The 17,543-nt window shown below is 41.4% G+C and overlaps 1 protein-coding gene across 2 annotated transcripts in view; it reads right to left on the bottom strand.

Annotated features, from left to right (window-relative positions):
- Positions 1–343: 343 nt before the first annotated feature.
- The window catches only part of TMEM100 (transmembrane protein 100), a 63,576-nt gene continuing 46,376 nt past the window's right edge, over positions 344–17,543 (bottom strand). For both annotated transcript variants that reach the window (XM_044297235.1, XM_044297236.1), the window contains exons 2-3: positions 14,990–15,180; positions 344–3,833 (exon numbers count right to left, since the gene is read on the bottom strand). In XM_044297235.1, the coding sequence (XP_044153170.1) occupies positions 3,363–3,767 (405 nt within the window). In that variant the 5' untranslated portion in view covers positions 3,768–3,833; positions 14,990–15,180 and the 3' untranslated portion in view covers positions 344–3,362. The remainder of the gene's footprint in view (positions 3,834–14,989; positions 15,181–17,543) is intronic.

Below are 17,543 nucleotides of genomic sequence, written 5' to 3' on the forward strand. Positions count from 1 at the left end.
GTGTAGTGCATGGCGCTGGTAATTGCAGCACTGTTCCTGTTCACTTCAATGCAGTTACTATCTCTGTCCACAACTCAATGGATGGAGCTGTGTAGTTCCAATGCTGACTTCCAGCTCCTGACCTGCATCTGATTCATGGGGGTGCAGGGTGTCAGAACCCAGCCATTTGATATTGATGACATATCCTGGAAACAGGCCATTAATATCATAATCCTGGAAAACCCCTTTAAGGTAAGTATTGGTGTTAAGTGACATATCCAAATTTTTTATTCTGTATAAAACTCTGTCCAAAATTTCAGGAGAATCAATTCAGAAAAATAACCAACAGCCTCAATAGCAGCACTATTTTTTTTTTAATAAAACATATTTCATACAAAAACAGACCAAAAAGTGCTAGGTTGAATACATTTATCATTAATTTACAAAAAGTGACATATTAAAGTATAAATTGCACTTTAGACAAATAATTCCAAGCAGCCATCTAAATACACTGTAAGTACTACAATAGTAAAAAAAAATCTACAAGTACCACCAATATCATTCACTGCAGCACAATGAAGTACTGTCATCCAGAATTTGACTTCAGAGCTGCGTCACAGACACTAGATTTTACTTTGCTGCATTTTTAGTCTCGTGGAATTGCTACAGCTTCAAACACTTCATTGAATTTTAAAGACAACGTTTTGATTACGTGAAAAGCAGTAATGAGCCTATTGTACATCTTCCTGTAGAGAAGGAATTATATCTGAATGCATATTACTTGTAGTGACATAAAGTGGGAGTGATAAACTGGCCAATGGAGATAGGGGCGTTAGCCGCTGCCATACTAATCTTCCTCTAAGAACTAAGGGATCTTGCATGCTGAAATTAAATATGCCCAACAGCTTCACAAAAGTTTGAGGACTGGCCAGTCCCCCAAAATTGGCGGGTTCTGATGGTGTTAATCTAATGTACATGGCCAGCTAATGTATTATGTCAGTCCAATTAAGTAAATATTGTTATTTAACAGGGACATACTGTAAATACAGGGGTTGTAGAAGTTCCAGACCCATCCATGTCCTGGTGCCTGAAGGAGCCTATCTAGCATCCTCCCCCATCCTTTCTATCTCCTATCACTCTCCCATACATAGGCATGTGACTTCAATGGGAAGAAGGGATCCAATTTCTGCCAGACACCTCTAAAGACAACGTATGTCTTTTGTGAACAAACGATTGGGCATGTTAAAAAGTATAATATGCCTGATCCTCCTTTCTCAGACATCATCTTTTAGGGAATGGACAAGAGTCGGTACCACCCATACACAATACACAGACAGCGAGTCTTAAAGAAAATGGCTAGTTGGGCTGACTTTGCGTTTCTGAGTGTGGACATTTTTTGTTGCAGATTCAAAAATGTGGAAGCAAAATTAAATATGGGTCCAACGTGTTTCTTCCATGGTGTATACAGCATGATGATGCTGCAAGGTCATCAACTTTTTCAAAAAAGTTAAAGCAGTTGGCCCATCTCACACATTGGTGGCATATTTCTTGGATAGGCCACTAATATCAGTGGGACCCACACCTATGTCTACTATGGGCCCTCAAAGTGAAGGAGAGTGCACCGTGAAAGCGTGGCCACCGTCCATTCACTTCTAAGGTAATTCTGAAAAGAGACAAGCGCTTGTCTATTTCTGGAACTCCCATAGAGGTGAACAGAGAGGTGGTGCACTTCTATAGGAGTTCTGGAAACTGTTAAGCGCTCTAGCTTAGTTTTTTTTTTTACTCCCATCGAAGTGGATAAAGAGCACATCACGCATGCGTGGTGCACTCTCCTCTACTTTGGAGGCCATGTTCTAGAGATAAGTGCAGATTCCACCTATCTGACATTGGTGGTTCATCCTAGCGATGTGCCATCAATATCTAAGATGGGCCAACCTCTTGAAGTGGTCACCTAAAACCTGAGTGTTATGTTTTAAATATTTGTAATAGGAACATTAATAAAAAAGAAACCAAAATATGAAAATTTCATAAGACAAAACACAAACACAGATAAATTGAGGCTCTAAAATATGATAGATACTATTAGTAACCTAATATGTCTGTTCTATGCATGGTTTGATTTTACATTTTGTATAGTTTTTATCATATCAGACTAACGTTTTACATATGACTAAAGCCTCATAGTCTGTAGCCCGCACTTACCTCATTGGTAATATATTCTGTATATCTACACGCCTGTATCACTCTAGGTTTACTTTATTCTAGTGTCTGCAAGTGTATTTTGTGCAAATTAAACATGAGAAGTCAAAATTAATGTAATGATGCATCTCATAGGCTTCTAACATCATCTTTATAGCTATTATTACATTATTCATGTGCGGCTCCCCTTGTTGACTTCAGTTTGATGAAGCTTGAGTTACAACAGAGGAGGCAACTAGCGATGAGCGGATTTCCCAAAATTCGCTCTACATCCAATTTACTAGAATCAGATGTGAGATTCATTTCAGTCCGAATAAATTCAACCTACATTGAAAGTGTCCCAGTTGCCCCGAATCACATTCTGGAGTCTCCTAGGACTGTCTCCAATGCCTTTCAAGCTGTTTATCGCTAAGACCGTATTAGTTATGTCAGAGTGACAGCAAGATATGAGTGTGGGTAAACGTAGAGTAACCGGTGGTAACAAGCAACCAGTTTAAAAAACAGTCCAAATATGATCCATTTTTAGTGGTAGATGCTTTCTTCTCTGTCTTCTGATCTGTAAAATGCTGGCAGCCATTTTGAATTAGAATCTATTGGGAAATTTGTAAGAAACCAGATTTGTGTAGAATCGATTCACTTACCTCTAGAGAAAACACGATGACTGTTCTTTTACTACTATCATCTACATTAAAAATGACTTAACACAACTGGCCTAAAAAAACAACGTAAACTAAGGCTACGTGCAATCGCATCAGGAGTGCCCTCAAGGTGTGTCCTACTTTTTGCGCAAGGGTGGAGAACCACTGGGTAAGAAATATTCCCGTCGGGGAGGTCACTGGTGAACAGAGCTCTGGATACAACTAGCAAAATGCAAATATGTACATAACCTTAACATTGCGGCTCTGGCTGCGAAGCAAAATGGTTGCACTTCTCACAACTTGAACCAACCAGATGAATATTGCTGTTATAATCAGACTTCTTTGTTATATCCAACCTGTATGGAACAAATGAAGGAACTGTAGAGCTGGGCAGGCCACAAACATTAAAAATGAACCCTATCGTACTGGTCATGACCTCAGCTTAATGCTCAACTACATGCCATAGCTCGATGGTTTCAACAATCTCCAGTCGATCCAGCTTCTTCAGACTGGTTGCAGTCCACATCTTTGAGATGTCTTTCACCCTTAGGCAAATAAACTCCTTTGGTTTGCCACCAATGCAGTCTGACTCTCTCTCCTTTTAGCTCTTTTTTTCCGTTGCCTAATTTTCCAGCACAGCGCACTGGAGCACACCAGAAGAAGTCCGGAAGAGAGTAGGACCAGCCCAAACACAGAGATAATGGATCCATGAGAATTAAAACTATACGCCACCGCTGTGACCACAATGCCTGCTATTAGTATAACCACTCCGAAAGGGATAGTGCAACGGTAGCAAGACAGCTCTGCTCCGCCTGTTGCTGCAGTCAGTTGGGTCTCATTGACTCTTGGAATAGTTGTAATCACACAGTCATTGGCACGTTTCTCGATCATCATAGGGTCTGAAGACTTTGGAGACCCCAAAAGTATATCTTTGATCGGCTGCTCCATCATTTTTCTTCCATCAAGTTTGAGATTATACTTTAAAAAAGTTCCTTATTGAGTCCAAATCTCTTTAAACTGTGAAAAAATGAAGACATGCTGTTAAAAATAACATATAAATAACATATAAAGCGACCTGAAGGCTATGGACACGTTTGGGGCAATTTATTTTATGCTTGCATTTTACACATTTTGAGCTAAAAATATTTTTATTCAATTGTTTTTTATTAAAAACTTTCAGTTCTGTACGATTTAAATGTGACTACTGTCTTCTCAGTCGTATGCCTGTAAACTATGTGATAATGCCTCTTGTAACTTTAAAATCTCTTCAAATGTACCAATTTTCATCATGCTTGACGTCCAAGATACCTATATATGTACCTTGTTATGTTATATTTTATTAAAATAAAAAATTTATAAAAAAAAAAAAACTTTCAGTTCTTTTTGTGACTTAAATATCAATCTATATGAACAATGTACCTACTGAGTTTTGTCAGCTGACCGCTCATGTAAAGCCTTATCTCTGATCTCCTGACCTCATAAACACTCTTTTAACCATACTCTTAACAGTTTTATAAGACTGTAGATATGAGTGTTTATGAGGTCAGGAGATCAGAAATGAGCCTTCATATGAGCCATCAACTGATGATTTTTAACCCTTGTATGTCAAAAATGGCTGAACATTTTTAATAAAGGCTCAATTGAAAACAATTTTTTTAGCCCAAAATGAGTAATAAGCAATCATAAAAATAAATTGCCCCGAAGGTATCCATAGCCTTTAAAGGGCATCTTTCAGCAGTTGTGACTGTAGTGTCCCACTAGGTAAATGTGGGCACTACACAAGGTTTAATATGATCATTGTACTTGATATGATGTTTTATGTGTAACAGGCCTGTTAGGGTGTAGTTCCTCCTCCTGGACAGTAGAGGGAGCTAGGGAACCCCTAATATATATAGTTAGGCCTAGACAGGAAAGAGTAGTGTAGTCCAGGAGGCTAGTGAGTGCAGTCTAGCCAGCCTGAGGTTCCTGAGCCAGAGTTAGCTCAGAAGATTGTCACCAGGAGAAGAGTTACCTCCTGGGAAACTAAGTTCCCATAACCAAGCAGAGCAGAGCCAGTATTCCAGCCAGACAAGAGAGCTGAAGGGCAGAAGGATTTTACCTAAAGCAAGGATATATACCTGAGGAACTTTCTACCAAGGATAAAGCCAGCATTAGGGCATACGGGCCTTGGGATAAAGACAGCCAGGAGTTCTGAGGAATAGTGCACAGGATTTCTGAGGAAAAGGTGCAGCCTGGTCTGTAAGTGTTGTTTTTACCCTCTGAGTATTTTGCAAAGGACATTGTACCTGCCATTGTTGTGAAAGCCTGCTTACAACTGCTGCTGTGCATGGAACTTTACAAAAGACTGTACAAAGTTAACTGTTTCCAGCAAAGGAAGTTTTGGTTCACAACAACAATGTGTTCCTCAATTATTACCACTATCAATCGGTGTGCCACAGCTACAGGCACTGGCGTCACGAATCTTAAAGGGACCTTGCCCCCGGCACATTAAACACCTGCAACATCCAGGGCACCTCACCCAACATCAGGCCTGGTCCCTATATACAGACAGTGCCCCAGAGGACTCCTGTGCCAGCTTCTCCATCACTGCTGTATGCCTGCCCAGGGTCCCCCTACAAACTGTGAGTAACCCAGAGCAACCCTGGTATGCCTATTAACCGTGACCTCACATACCCTGCAGGTCTGCGTACTGCATGACCATGCTAAACTGCTGACAGCACTAGGCAAATACCATGGAGTCTTTATCAGGATTGGTGTGAATATGAACTTTCATTCTACCATATTGTTTGGATTGGAGGCAGAGCTTCACTGTGAAGTGCTCTCTGCATTGAGCTGCTTCAAGGCCCCTCCCATCTGCTCTGAGTGACAGCTGTACTGGCCTCCTGGTTGGCTGCTACAGCTGCCATTCAGAGAAGAGGGGAGGGGCTGTGAAGCCCCACCTCCATTGCACCAAAGAAGAAGAGTCTGGCAAAATAAAACTTCATATCCTTACCACTCCTAATAATAAACAGTCCACAAAATACGTTTGTCCTGCTTTCCTCAGCCCCTACCTAGCGCTGTCAGCAATTTTGCATGGTCAAAGCTATTTACTTTTATCAACCAATTAATAGGTGTCATTGTGAGATATTATAGAGACCTGCTCTATAAAGCCGGCATTCAAGACCAATAACAACCTATTCCTCTCATAAATTTTTATTTGTTTACTCATCCCAAATATTTTATTTATAAATGAATATTAAAGAGGATCTGTCGTCTGCATTTACTTGTCCTTTCATAGAACTCTACATTGAGCAATTCCTCTGATATTCCTCATAGAAATGTATAAGGAAAAAAAAGACAAATGGGAGGCTACTTTCACACTTGCATCGTTGTTTTCCTCTGCCGAATCTCAATACTGTAAAAAAAAACGCTTCCGTTTGGTCCTCATTCATTCTAAATGGAAAGAGACCCGTTCAGGATGTCTTCCGTTCCGGCAGCAGTCCGTTTTGTGATAGGAAACAAAACCACTGCAAGCTGGGTTTTATGTCCAATCTGAAAAATGAAAAAAAAAAAAAAAAAAAAAAAAAAGACCCCGTGCTGAAAACGATGTAAGTCTACTTTCACACTCGCGTTTTGGCTTTCCGTTTGTGAGATCCGTTCAGGGCTCTCAAAAGCGGTCCAAAACGGATCAGTATGCATTCTGAATGGAAAAGGAATGCATCAGTTTGCATCAGTTCAGTCTCCATTCCGCTTTGGAGACGGACAACAAAACGCTGCTTGAAAGTCAATGGAGGACGGATCCGTTTTCGATTGTGCCAGATTGTGTCAGTGAAAACGGATCCGTCCCCATTGACTTAGGCCTCATGCACGCGACCGTTGTTTGGGTCCGCATCCGAGCCGCCGTTTGTGCCAGGACGGATCCGTTTTCACTGACACAATCTGGCACAATAGAAAACAGATCCGTCCTCCATTGACTTTCACTGGTGTTCAAGACGGATCCGTCTTGGCTACGTTAAAGATAATACAAACGGATCCGTTCTGAACGGATGCAGACGGTTGTATGATCTGAACGGTTGTATGATGTGAAAGTAGCCTGGTGACAGATCTTTTTTACATTTTTTTTTAGAAGCCTATCCATCACCCATTGAATTTCAATGTTTTATAGTGACGGATCCGTTTTTTTTTTTTTTTTTTCGTTTTGATTTTTACACAACCGCATCCTAACTGAATGGATGCATTCTGATGTGCAAAATCAAATCTGTTTAATTACGGTATTGAGATCCTCTGCCGGATCTCAATACCGGAATTAACAACGCAAGTGTGAAAGTAGCCTTGGGCAAGCTTTATTGCCAAATTATTCATAAATGTCCAGGAAGAAGATCAGAGGAACAGCAAGGCAAGTATAAGCTGTTTTTACTCAACCAGACATATCAGACGTGGTGACAGGTCCTCTTTGATAGCATTCATGCATAAACCAGTGGGAATCATTTTTTGGGAATGCCTCCAGCCAGGTAAGCAATGCAGGTTTCCTCTTTGTGCTTACTAAACATTACACATGCCAAACGGGAGACCTGCTTATTAGCAGATCCAGCAGTGACTAGAGTAAAAAGTTTTTCTAAATGCATGCCTAAAGAACACGTAAGCCTACTTTCACATCCACGCTTTCCCTTTCCGCTGTTGAGATCCTTCATAGGATCTTAATACTGGAGGAAAACGCTTCAGTTTTGTCCCCATTCATTGTCAATGGGGACAAAACTGAGTGGAACGGAGTGCTCCAAAATGCATTCTGTTCCGTTTGGTTGCGTTCCCATACCGAACAGAAAAACGCTGCAAGAAGCGTTTCTGAGTGCGCCCCGGGATGCAAGGCCGATGTAAGTCAACGGGGACGGATCAGTTTTCTCTGACTCGGCACCCATTGACTAAGGGCCCTTTCACACCTGCGTTATGGTCTTCCGGCATAGAGTTCCGTCATCGGGGCTCTATGCTGGAAGAATCCTGATCGGTTTTATCCTAATGCATTCTGAATGGAGAGAAATCCGTTCAGGATGCATCAGGATGTCTTCAGTTCCGGAACGGAACGTTTTTTGGCCGGAGAAAATACCGCAGCATGCAGTACTTTTTGCTCCGGCCAAAAATCCTGAAGACTTGCCGCAAGGCCGGATCCGGAATGAATGCCCATTGAAAGGCATTGATCCGGATCCGGCCTTAAGCTAAACGTCGTTTCGGCGCATTGCCGGATCCGACGTTTAGCTTTTTCTCAATGGTTACAATGGCTGCCGGGACGCTAAAGTCCTGGCAGCCATGGTAAAGTGTAGTGGGGAGCAGTATACTTACCGTCCGTGCGACTCCCGGGGCGCTTCAGAGTGACGTCAGGGCGCCCCAGGCGCATGGATGACGTGATCGCATGTACACGTCATCCATGCGCCTGGGGCGCTCTGACGTCATTCTGGAGCGCCCCGGGAGCCGCACGGACGGTAAGTATACCGCTCCCCCGCTCCCCGCTCCTACTATGGCAACCAGGACTTTAATAGCATCCTGGCTGCCATAGTAACACTGAACGCATTTTGAAGACGGATCCTTCTTCAAATGCTTTCAGTTCACTTGCGTTTTTCCGGATCCGGCGTGTACCTCCGGCAAGTGGAGTACACGCCGGATCCGGACAACGCAAGTGTGAAAGGGCCCTTACAATGGTTTTAGAGACGCATCCGTCATGGTTATTTTAGAGATAATACAACCGGATCCGTTCATAACGAATGCAGACGGTTGTGTTATGATGACGGAAGCGTTTTTGCTGATCCATGACGGATCCAGCAACAATGCAAGTATGAAAGTAGCCTAATGGTTCTCCGCATGGCAGCTAGAATTAACATACCCAATGTTTCCTTTGTCGGTGCAATGAGAGAACTTACACCATTGTAAAATAGAAACGCGATCATGTTACAAAGTGATTTTCTTCTTATTTTATGATGAGACAGTTTGGTAAATAGGTCTAGGACAGGGGTCAGCAACCTCCAGCACTCCAGGTGTTGTGAAACTACATCTCCCATCATGCACCCTTGCTTGGCTGCTCCCTAGATAAAGTGAATCCTCTCCATACCCATATTCATGTTCACACCTCGCTCATATTTCATCCATGCCTTCTCCTTTCGTGGATGTGTCTTTTTTTTTACCTGTGCAACTATGCGCAAATCATGTTTAATGCTACATTCACACTAGCGGCACGGACCTCCGGAAGGCTGTTTCGTTGGGTGAACAGCCTGTCTGACCCATCCTGCCGCTAGTGACCGTGTGCCCGCGGACTGCCGCTCTGTCCCCATTGACTATAATAGGGGCAGGGGCAGAGTTCCGGCAAGGCACTGCAGCGCACGGCGAGAGGCTGCCGGAATAAATGTCGGACATGTCGCCGTGCGCTGCTGTGCATCTGCCGTAACTCCGCCCCCATTATAGTCAATGGGGACGGAGCGGCAGTCCGGGGGTACACAGTCACTAGCGGCAGGACGGGTCCAACAGGCTGTTTACCCGACGGAACAGCCTGCTGGAGGTTCGTGCCGCTAGGGTGAAAGTAGCCTTAGGCCCCTTTCACACGAGCGAGTATTCCGCGCGGATGCGATGCGTGAGTTGAACGCATTGCACCCGCACTGAATCCTGACTTATTCATGTCTATGGGGCTGTGCACACGACCAGTGATTTTCACGCATCACTTGTGCGTTGCGTGAAAATCGCAGCATGCTCCTCTTTGTGCGTTTTTCACGTAACGCAGGCCCCATAGAAATGAATGGGGTTGCGTCAAAATCGCAAGATTCCTGCAAGCAAGTGCGGATGCGGTGCGATTTTCACGCACGGTTGCTAGGAGACGATCGGGATGGAGACCCGATCATTATTATTTTCCCTTATAATATGGTTATAAGGGAAAATAATAGCATTCTGAATACAGAATGCATAGTAAAATAGCGCTGGAGGGGTTAAAAAATAATAATAATTTAACTCACCTTAATCCACTTGATCGCTCAGCCGGCATCTCCTTCTGTCTGTCTTCTTTGCTGTGTGCAGGAAAAGGACCATCACTCCGGTCATCACATGATCCATCACCATGGTAAAAGATCATGTGACGGACCATGTGATGACCGGAGTGACGTCACCACAGGTCCTTTTCCTGCACACAGCAAAGAAGAAGACAGAAGAGATGCCGGCTGTGCAATCAAGTGGATTAAGGTGAGTTAAATTATGTATTTATTTATTTTAACCCCTTTATTGTACTATGCATTCTGTATTCAGAATGCTATTATTTTCCCTTATAACCATGTTATAAGGGGAAATAATACAATCTACAGAACACCGATCCCAAGCCCGAACTTCTGTGAAGAAAGCGCATGCAAAACGCATTACAGTGTTTTGCACTCGCGTGGAAAAATCGCATACCCGCACCTTTTCCCGCAACGCCCGTGTGAAAGGGGCATTACAGATACATAATCCATGCCATATTGACAATAAGAAGGTTTTCAGGGAAAATGTGGAAAAGCAGGGCTTCACTAATGATAACAATGATAACTGTTAGAGTCACTTTAATAAGTGCACTTTCACACTTGTAAAGTTATTCTTAGGCCTCATGCACACGACCGTTGTGTGCATCCGCATCCGTTCCGTAATTTTTCACAGTTTAGCGGAGGTCCCATTCATTTCTTTGGAGCTGTGAAAAATAACTGATAGTCCTCAGTTTTTTCTCTGCGTCCGTGATCCGTGATTCCAGTCCGTCAAAAAAATATAACCTGTCCTATTCTTGTCAGTGGAAAACGGAGGACGGACCCATTCAAGTCAATGGGTCCGTCAAAAAAAAACGGATGCACAACTGGTATGTCATCTGTGTCCATGTCCGTTTTTCTCTACAAGACCTTGGTGCAATAAAATTACACTTTTCATTAACCTTCCTTTTTTTTTTCCCTGTCAGACAAAAAAAAAAAGGAAGACACAAGGAAACACAACTGAAGCAAAATCGGACACGGACCACTGAAGCCAAAACACTGTCAGTGAAAAAACACTGCCGTGTGCATGAGGCCTTAAATGGCACCTGTCAGTAGAAGCATGCAGACTTCTGACAGGCTCCATCATCCTCTAAGATCTGCTGGATGTTTTACGCTCGAATGCTGCAGCATTTCAGGCAAAACATAAGGGGAAGATTTACTAGATTAAATGAGCCAGAATTTTCGCTGGATCTATTGTTTAAGGCACTTTTAGTGTTTATAGACACTTTAGTAAATTCTCTAGAAATGTGAATTTGTAAATTCCACCAAATATATGTTAATTAGAGATGAGCGAAACGATTCTTTAGAATTGAAATTGGACTCCTCCGGATTTCCTGAGATTGGATGAGCTATCATTTTTCTAAAGAGGGAACTTTTCAAACAATTCGCATAGAATCGATTCGGAGTCGAATCAAATTTTTGGGCTCATTCGTACCCGAAACATTTTTTAGGAATATTGCTCATGTCTAATATTATTGATTGCACGCTATCATTTTATTAAAAAAATTCTGGACGATAGTAAGCCAACCCCGAGCTGGTATACATTTATTTATTTTTATTATTATGTTATGCACTTATATAGCGCTACTATATTCCGCAGCGCTTTACACACATTAGCATCGAACTGTCCCCAGTGGGGCTCACAATCTAAGTTCCCTATCAGTATGTCTTTGGAGTGTGGGAGGAAACCGGAGGAAACCCTGCAAACACGGGGAGAACATACAAACTCCATGCAGGTGTCATCCTTGGTCGGATTCGAATCTAGGAGGACCCCAGCGCTGCAAGGCACCAGTGCTAACCACTGAGCCACCGTGCATAGTGTCAAGATACACCGCGTGCCAAATCTACTGTGATAAATCACATTCCTTGGCTGCCTTATATAGGAATAAGTAAATCCATATTTATTTATTTTTTTAGAAAAGGACAGGTATAGGAAGACATGTCGGCTGGGAGATCCCCCTGTCCCCCCGGCTCCAGGTCTTTCCCTATTTGTATATAGATGAGCCATGTGCATGTGATGAACCTGTCTCTGTCTTATGCTGCCCATCACCCACTAACCGTATAGAGCCACAGTGATTTTTTAAAGAATCCAGAACTGATGTAGCTGGAGATGACATTAGAGTATATGTTACAATACTAATAATACCCTATAAAGAGTCAACCGATTAAGTATTGCTATAATTTGCACAACAGGCGTACAAATACAGACGTTACCAAAATATACAGATGCAAAAAAAGACGTAAACTTAGGGTCTACATATTCCTGGATTTATTGATTCAGCCCATGTAAGACTTGCGGCATGTAGAATCATTTCACTTTCCCATGTAGCAGAGCTGAAATTGTAATCTTTATTTAAGGAAAGGGGTGTAAACAATTTCATTCTTTGGAATCATTTTAACTTTATTTTAGAAGTCATTTAATGGATTCTTCAAGGAATATGATGACTATAGATTTCTAAAATGTGAAATGTTGTATTTTATTTTTGTCAAATGGATCTACATGTGTATTATGAAAATATATTGCACATATGGATCTGGATAAGCATTGGCTACATTGTTCTTTTTTAGTAAAAAATAATGTAACCTGTCAAGTCAATACTTTTTTGAATTTTTTTGGCAGCATATAAACTTATAGGAACATCACACGAACATCTGTATAAGCCGGATGTATGGCCCCAGTGGGGTTGTAATACCTGAAAGTACCTGTGATGTATTAATGATTTATTAGTACCAATTAACAGTGCCCCAAGATAAAAAAAAATATATATATACACTGCCAAACCGACACATCTGCAGAGATACACCGTGATATATATCGGAACAATCATATTTAGTGTAAAATACTGAACCTCTGTATCAAAGCAAAATGAGATGCAATATTCACACAGATATTAGGAATCATTTCAAGAACACATAACTGAAAAAAAAACTAAAATTAACCTCTTGATACTTCCCATATTGTTGTTTCAATGTCCTTTATTATCGGAGAGATAGATAATAGATATATATATATTCACCAAATGAAGAGGCAGCACTTCCAGTCATGGGTGATAGGGTGACGACCCCAAACTTTATTCCCAGCATATATATATATATATATATATATATATCAGATATAAGATAGATATCTATGAGATAGATAGATAGATAGATAAATAGATAGATAGATAAATAGATAGATAGATAGATAGATAGATAGATGGATAGATGGATAGATAGATAAATAAATAGATAGATAGATAGATAGATAGATAGATAGATAGATAGATAGATAGATATGGGATAGATAGATAGATAGATAGATAGATAGATATGAGATAGCTAGAAAGATAGATGGATAAATAGATAGATAGATAGATAGATAGATATGGGATAGATAGACAGATAGATAGATAGATAGATAGATAGAAGATAGATGGATAGATAGATAAATAGTTAGATAGATGGATAGATAGATAAATAGATAGATAGATATGATATAGATCGAAGATAGATGGATAAATAGATAAATAAATAGATAGATAGATAGATAGATAGATAGATAGATATGAGATAGATCGAAGATAGATGGATAGATAGATAAATAAATAGATAGACAGATAGATATGGGATAGATAGATAGATAGATAGATATGAGATAGATAGATAGATAGATAGATAGATAGATAGATAGATAGATATGGGATAAATAGATAGATATGAGATAGATAGATAGATAGATAGATAGATAGATAGATGGATAGATAGACAGATAGATAGATAGAAGATAGATGGATAGATAGATAAATAGATATCTATCTATCTATCTATCTGTCTATCTATCCCATATCTATCTATCTGTCTATCTATCCCATATCTATCTATCTATCCATCTATCCATCTATCTATCTATCTATCTATCTCATATCTATCTATTTATCCCATATCTATCTATCTATCTATCTATCTATCCATCTATCCATCTATCTATCTATCTCATATCTATCTATTTATCCCATATCTATCTATCTATCTATCTATCTAGCTATCTATTTATCTATCTCATATCTATCTATCTATCTATCCCATATCTATCTATCTACCAATCTATTTCTGTATGTAACTATTTAGCAGCATTACTAATCAGTCCTACTAATGAGTTAGGCTACTTTCACACTCGCGTTTTGTGTGGATCCGTCTTGTATCTGCACAGACGTATCCGCACCGATAATGGAAACGCTTGTATCCATTCATAACGGAACCGTTTGCATTATTCATTAAAAAAAAAAAAGTCTACGTCAAAACGGATCCGTCTTGACTTACATTATAAGTCCATTGGGGGACGGATCTGTTTTCAATTGCACCATATTGTGTCAGTGAAAAAACGGATCTGTTCCCATTGCTTTACATTGTAAGTCTAGATAGATCCGTTTGGCTCCGCATAGTCAGACGGTCACCAAAACGCTGCAAGCTGCGTTTTAGTGACCGTCTAAAAAAAACGTAACGGAGACCAAACGCAGCCAAAGTGATGCATTCTGAACGGATCCTTATCCATTCAGAATGCATTGGGGCTGAACGGATCTCACAAGCGGACCCAGAAACGCCAGTGTGAACGTCGCCTAACAAAAAATCCTATTTAAACTATATTTCCTGCAATTTGCAGCCAAAGACACCCATAAAAAGGCTAGAACATGCCACCTGGAAACACCTGAGCTCAATCAGCAGTTTCATACCCAGGCTAGTATTTTTTCGGTAACATCTACAATAATGATGATAATTATTTACTTTCACACAGTATCAATTTGGAGTTGACATTTTATGAATGTTCCAAAATTAACCCATTCAACCAGACCAGTCCAGAACACTTCAGAACTGCACTGCTTTCTAATGAATTTCAAAGATTCAGCCTGGAGAAACATGACATGATAGCTGAAATCTTACAATTATTACGACGACTATAAATAATATATATTATCACTTTGCATGATGTATATAAATCTGTCTACTGGTTATAGTATTGTCAATACAATGTAACAATAGGAATAGATAAAACACATCACTGACAGAGGCATTTTAGCACAAGTCCTGCAGTAATGATTCCACCAGGCGTCCGTGGAGCTCGGTGCCAGCGCTCCTTTAAGCCAAGAGATGTGTGACAATTCAGATTTACAAGCAAGCATTAAAATTTGAACCCACCGTGAAAATCTGTAATCCATGGTATGACGAATCCCGAAGGGTTTTCGAGTCAACAAAACATGTATTTTGTCTCCATCCAGTTTGTGCTCAGCAGGAACGCCGAGAGGAAATGCTGTGTGCCTGTGGCTGGGGATACCAGTCTGCAGCTTGAGGCTGACTTACAGATGACACATAGTTAGCGCCGAGGTTTTCTATGGAAAGAAAAAAAAAAAAAGGGACACGAATCAGAAGAGACTGAATAGGCGTTTGTTTGCAATTATTACTGGGCCGTGCTGAGGAGAAAGGGGCCAGGCTCCAGGGGGAAATCTCTGCCTTTTGCACCTCTGTGGAGATTTTATTTCTTGGCAGCAAGGTCCTCTGACCTCTTGGTCACCTATTTGGTGGAATTAACTAATGAAGAGACTGCAAATTAAAGGATCAGGATGCAAACTTGCAATAACTTAACCAAAGGCTGTGAGCTAAAACTTTCTGGATGAATGATATCATGCAAGGGTGTGTGTGTACCAGAGCGGCGGACCCTGTGACTGTCGTTGGGCCCTAAGAGAGACTTGGCTGGCTCAATTCCTCCATAGGAGCTGCAATGTTAACAAACCAGGGGGTTTGGGTATTAGCCCATGGGTCATATCATAAAAGGAAATACCAGGTACCCAGCACTATATTTTGGTTTTGACTATGGGTGCCTTTCATTACTATTTAAATAGGACCTGTCACCACTTCTGACATGCCTGTTTCAATAGCTTTGAGCGTTCCCCATGTAATAACAATCCTGGAACATCTATTCTTATGTCTGTATGTTGTGCCATTCTTTTATTATTTCTACTAGAAGTAATGAATGAATTGCTAGCAGTCTGCAGTAAGGGTACAGAGGGGTGGTAACCAGCTGGTGGGGGGTGTACCTGCACAGACTCACTCTAGCCAATCAGTGCTGCCGTTCCTTTATTATGTCTACTGGAAGTTATGAATGAAGTGCTAGCAGTCTGCAGTAAGGGTACAGAGGGGTGGTAACAAGTTGGGGGGGGGGTGTCCCTGCACAAACTCACTCTATCCAATCAGTGCTGCCGTTCCTTTATTATGTCTACTGGAAGTTATGAATGAAGTGCTAGCAGTCTTCAGTAAGGGTACAGGGGGGAGGTGACCAGCTAGTGGGGGGTGTACCTGCACAGACTCACTCTATCCAATCAGTGCTGCCGTTCCTTTATTATGTCTACTGGAAGTTATGAATGAAGTGCTAGCAGTCTGCAGTAAGGGTACAGGGGGGAGGTGACCAGCTAGTGGGGGGTGTACCTGCACAGACTCACTCTATCCAATCAGTGCTGCCGTTCCTTTATTATGTCTACTGGAAGTTATGAATGAAGTGCTAGCAGTCTGCAGTAAGGGTACAGGGGGGAGGTGACCAGCTAGTGGGGGGTGTACCTGCACAGACTCACTCTATCCAATCAGTGCTGCCGTTCCTTTATTATGTCTACTGGAAGTTATGAATAAAGTGCTAGCAGTCTGCAGTAAGGGTACAGAGGGGAGGTAACTAGTTGGGGGGGGGTGTCCCTGCACAAACTCACTCTATCCAATCAGTGCTGCCATTGTCAGACTGTGCATGTACACCCCCCCCCCCCCCCCCCCCAACTGGTTACCATAAGACTAGATGCTCCAGAATTGTTATTACATAGGGAATGCATGAAACTATTAAAACGGGCATGTCAGGAGCAGTGATTAGGGATGAGCGAATCGACTTCGGATGAAACATCCAAAGTCGATTCACATAAAACTTCGGTCCAACACTGTACGAAGTGAGCGCTCTGTACAGTATTAGAATGTATTAGCTCAGATGAGCCGAAGTTATTACTTCGCGAAGTCTCGCGTGACTTTGTGTAATAACTTTATAGATTCATTTTTACTGTAAAAAAAAACATTTCCTGGGTGCCTTGGAATCGAACCTGAGTTCGGGAAATTTACATCAAAAAATGTATCTATGAAGTTATTAAGTCACACGAGACTTCGCGAAGTAATATCTTCGGCTCATCTGAGCCAATACATTCTAATACTGTACGGAGCGCTCGCTTCATACAGTGTTGGACCATAGTTTTATGCAAATCGACTTCGGATTTTTCATCCAAAGTTGATTCACTCATCCCTAGTGGTGACAGGTCCTCTTTAACCTGTCACATGGTTTGGGGCAAGTAAAGCACCAGCAAGCCATTATCCACTTGTGGTTTATGGTCCTAAACCCACCCATAGCAAAACCCATCTGGGAGAAGAGTCTAGGACTCTCCAGTGGCATAGACACATGCGCAGTGTGTAGATAACCTTGAGGACAGTACAACTTGCTTCACTGTACATCTGGCACATGCACACAACATGCTTCATGTTCAGAAAAGCATTGGCGCCATGTCTGTTCACAGATTATGTAGCTCAGCCTCATTCACTTCAATGGTGCTGAACTGCAGCACCAGATCCAACCATGGACAGATATGGCACAGTTTTGGGAAGAGAGCAGCCATGTTTTTCTAACCTTGGACAACCCCTTTAAAACATCAATGCCTTCAAACAGTGATACAAT

Source organism: Bufo gargarizans, chromosome 6, assembly GCF_014858855.1.
Source record: "Bufo gargarizans isolate SCDJY-AF-19 chromosome 6, ASM1485885v1, whole genome shotgun sequence".
Lineage (NCBI taxonomy): Eukaryota > Metazoa > Chordata > Amphibia > Anura > Bufonidae > Bufo > Bufo gargarizans.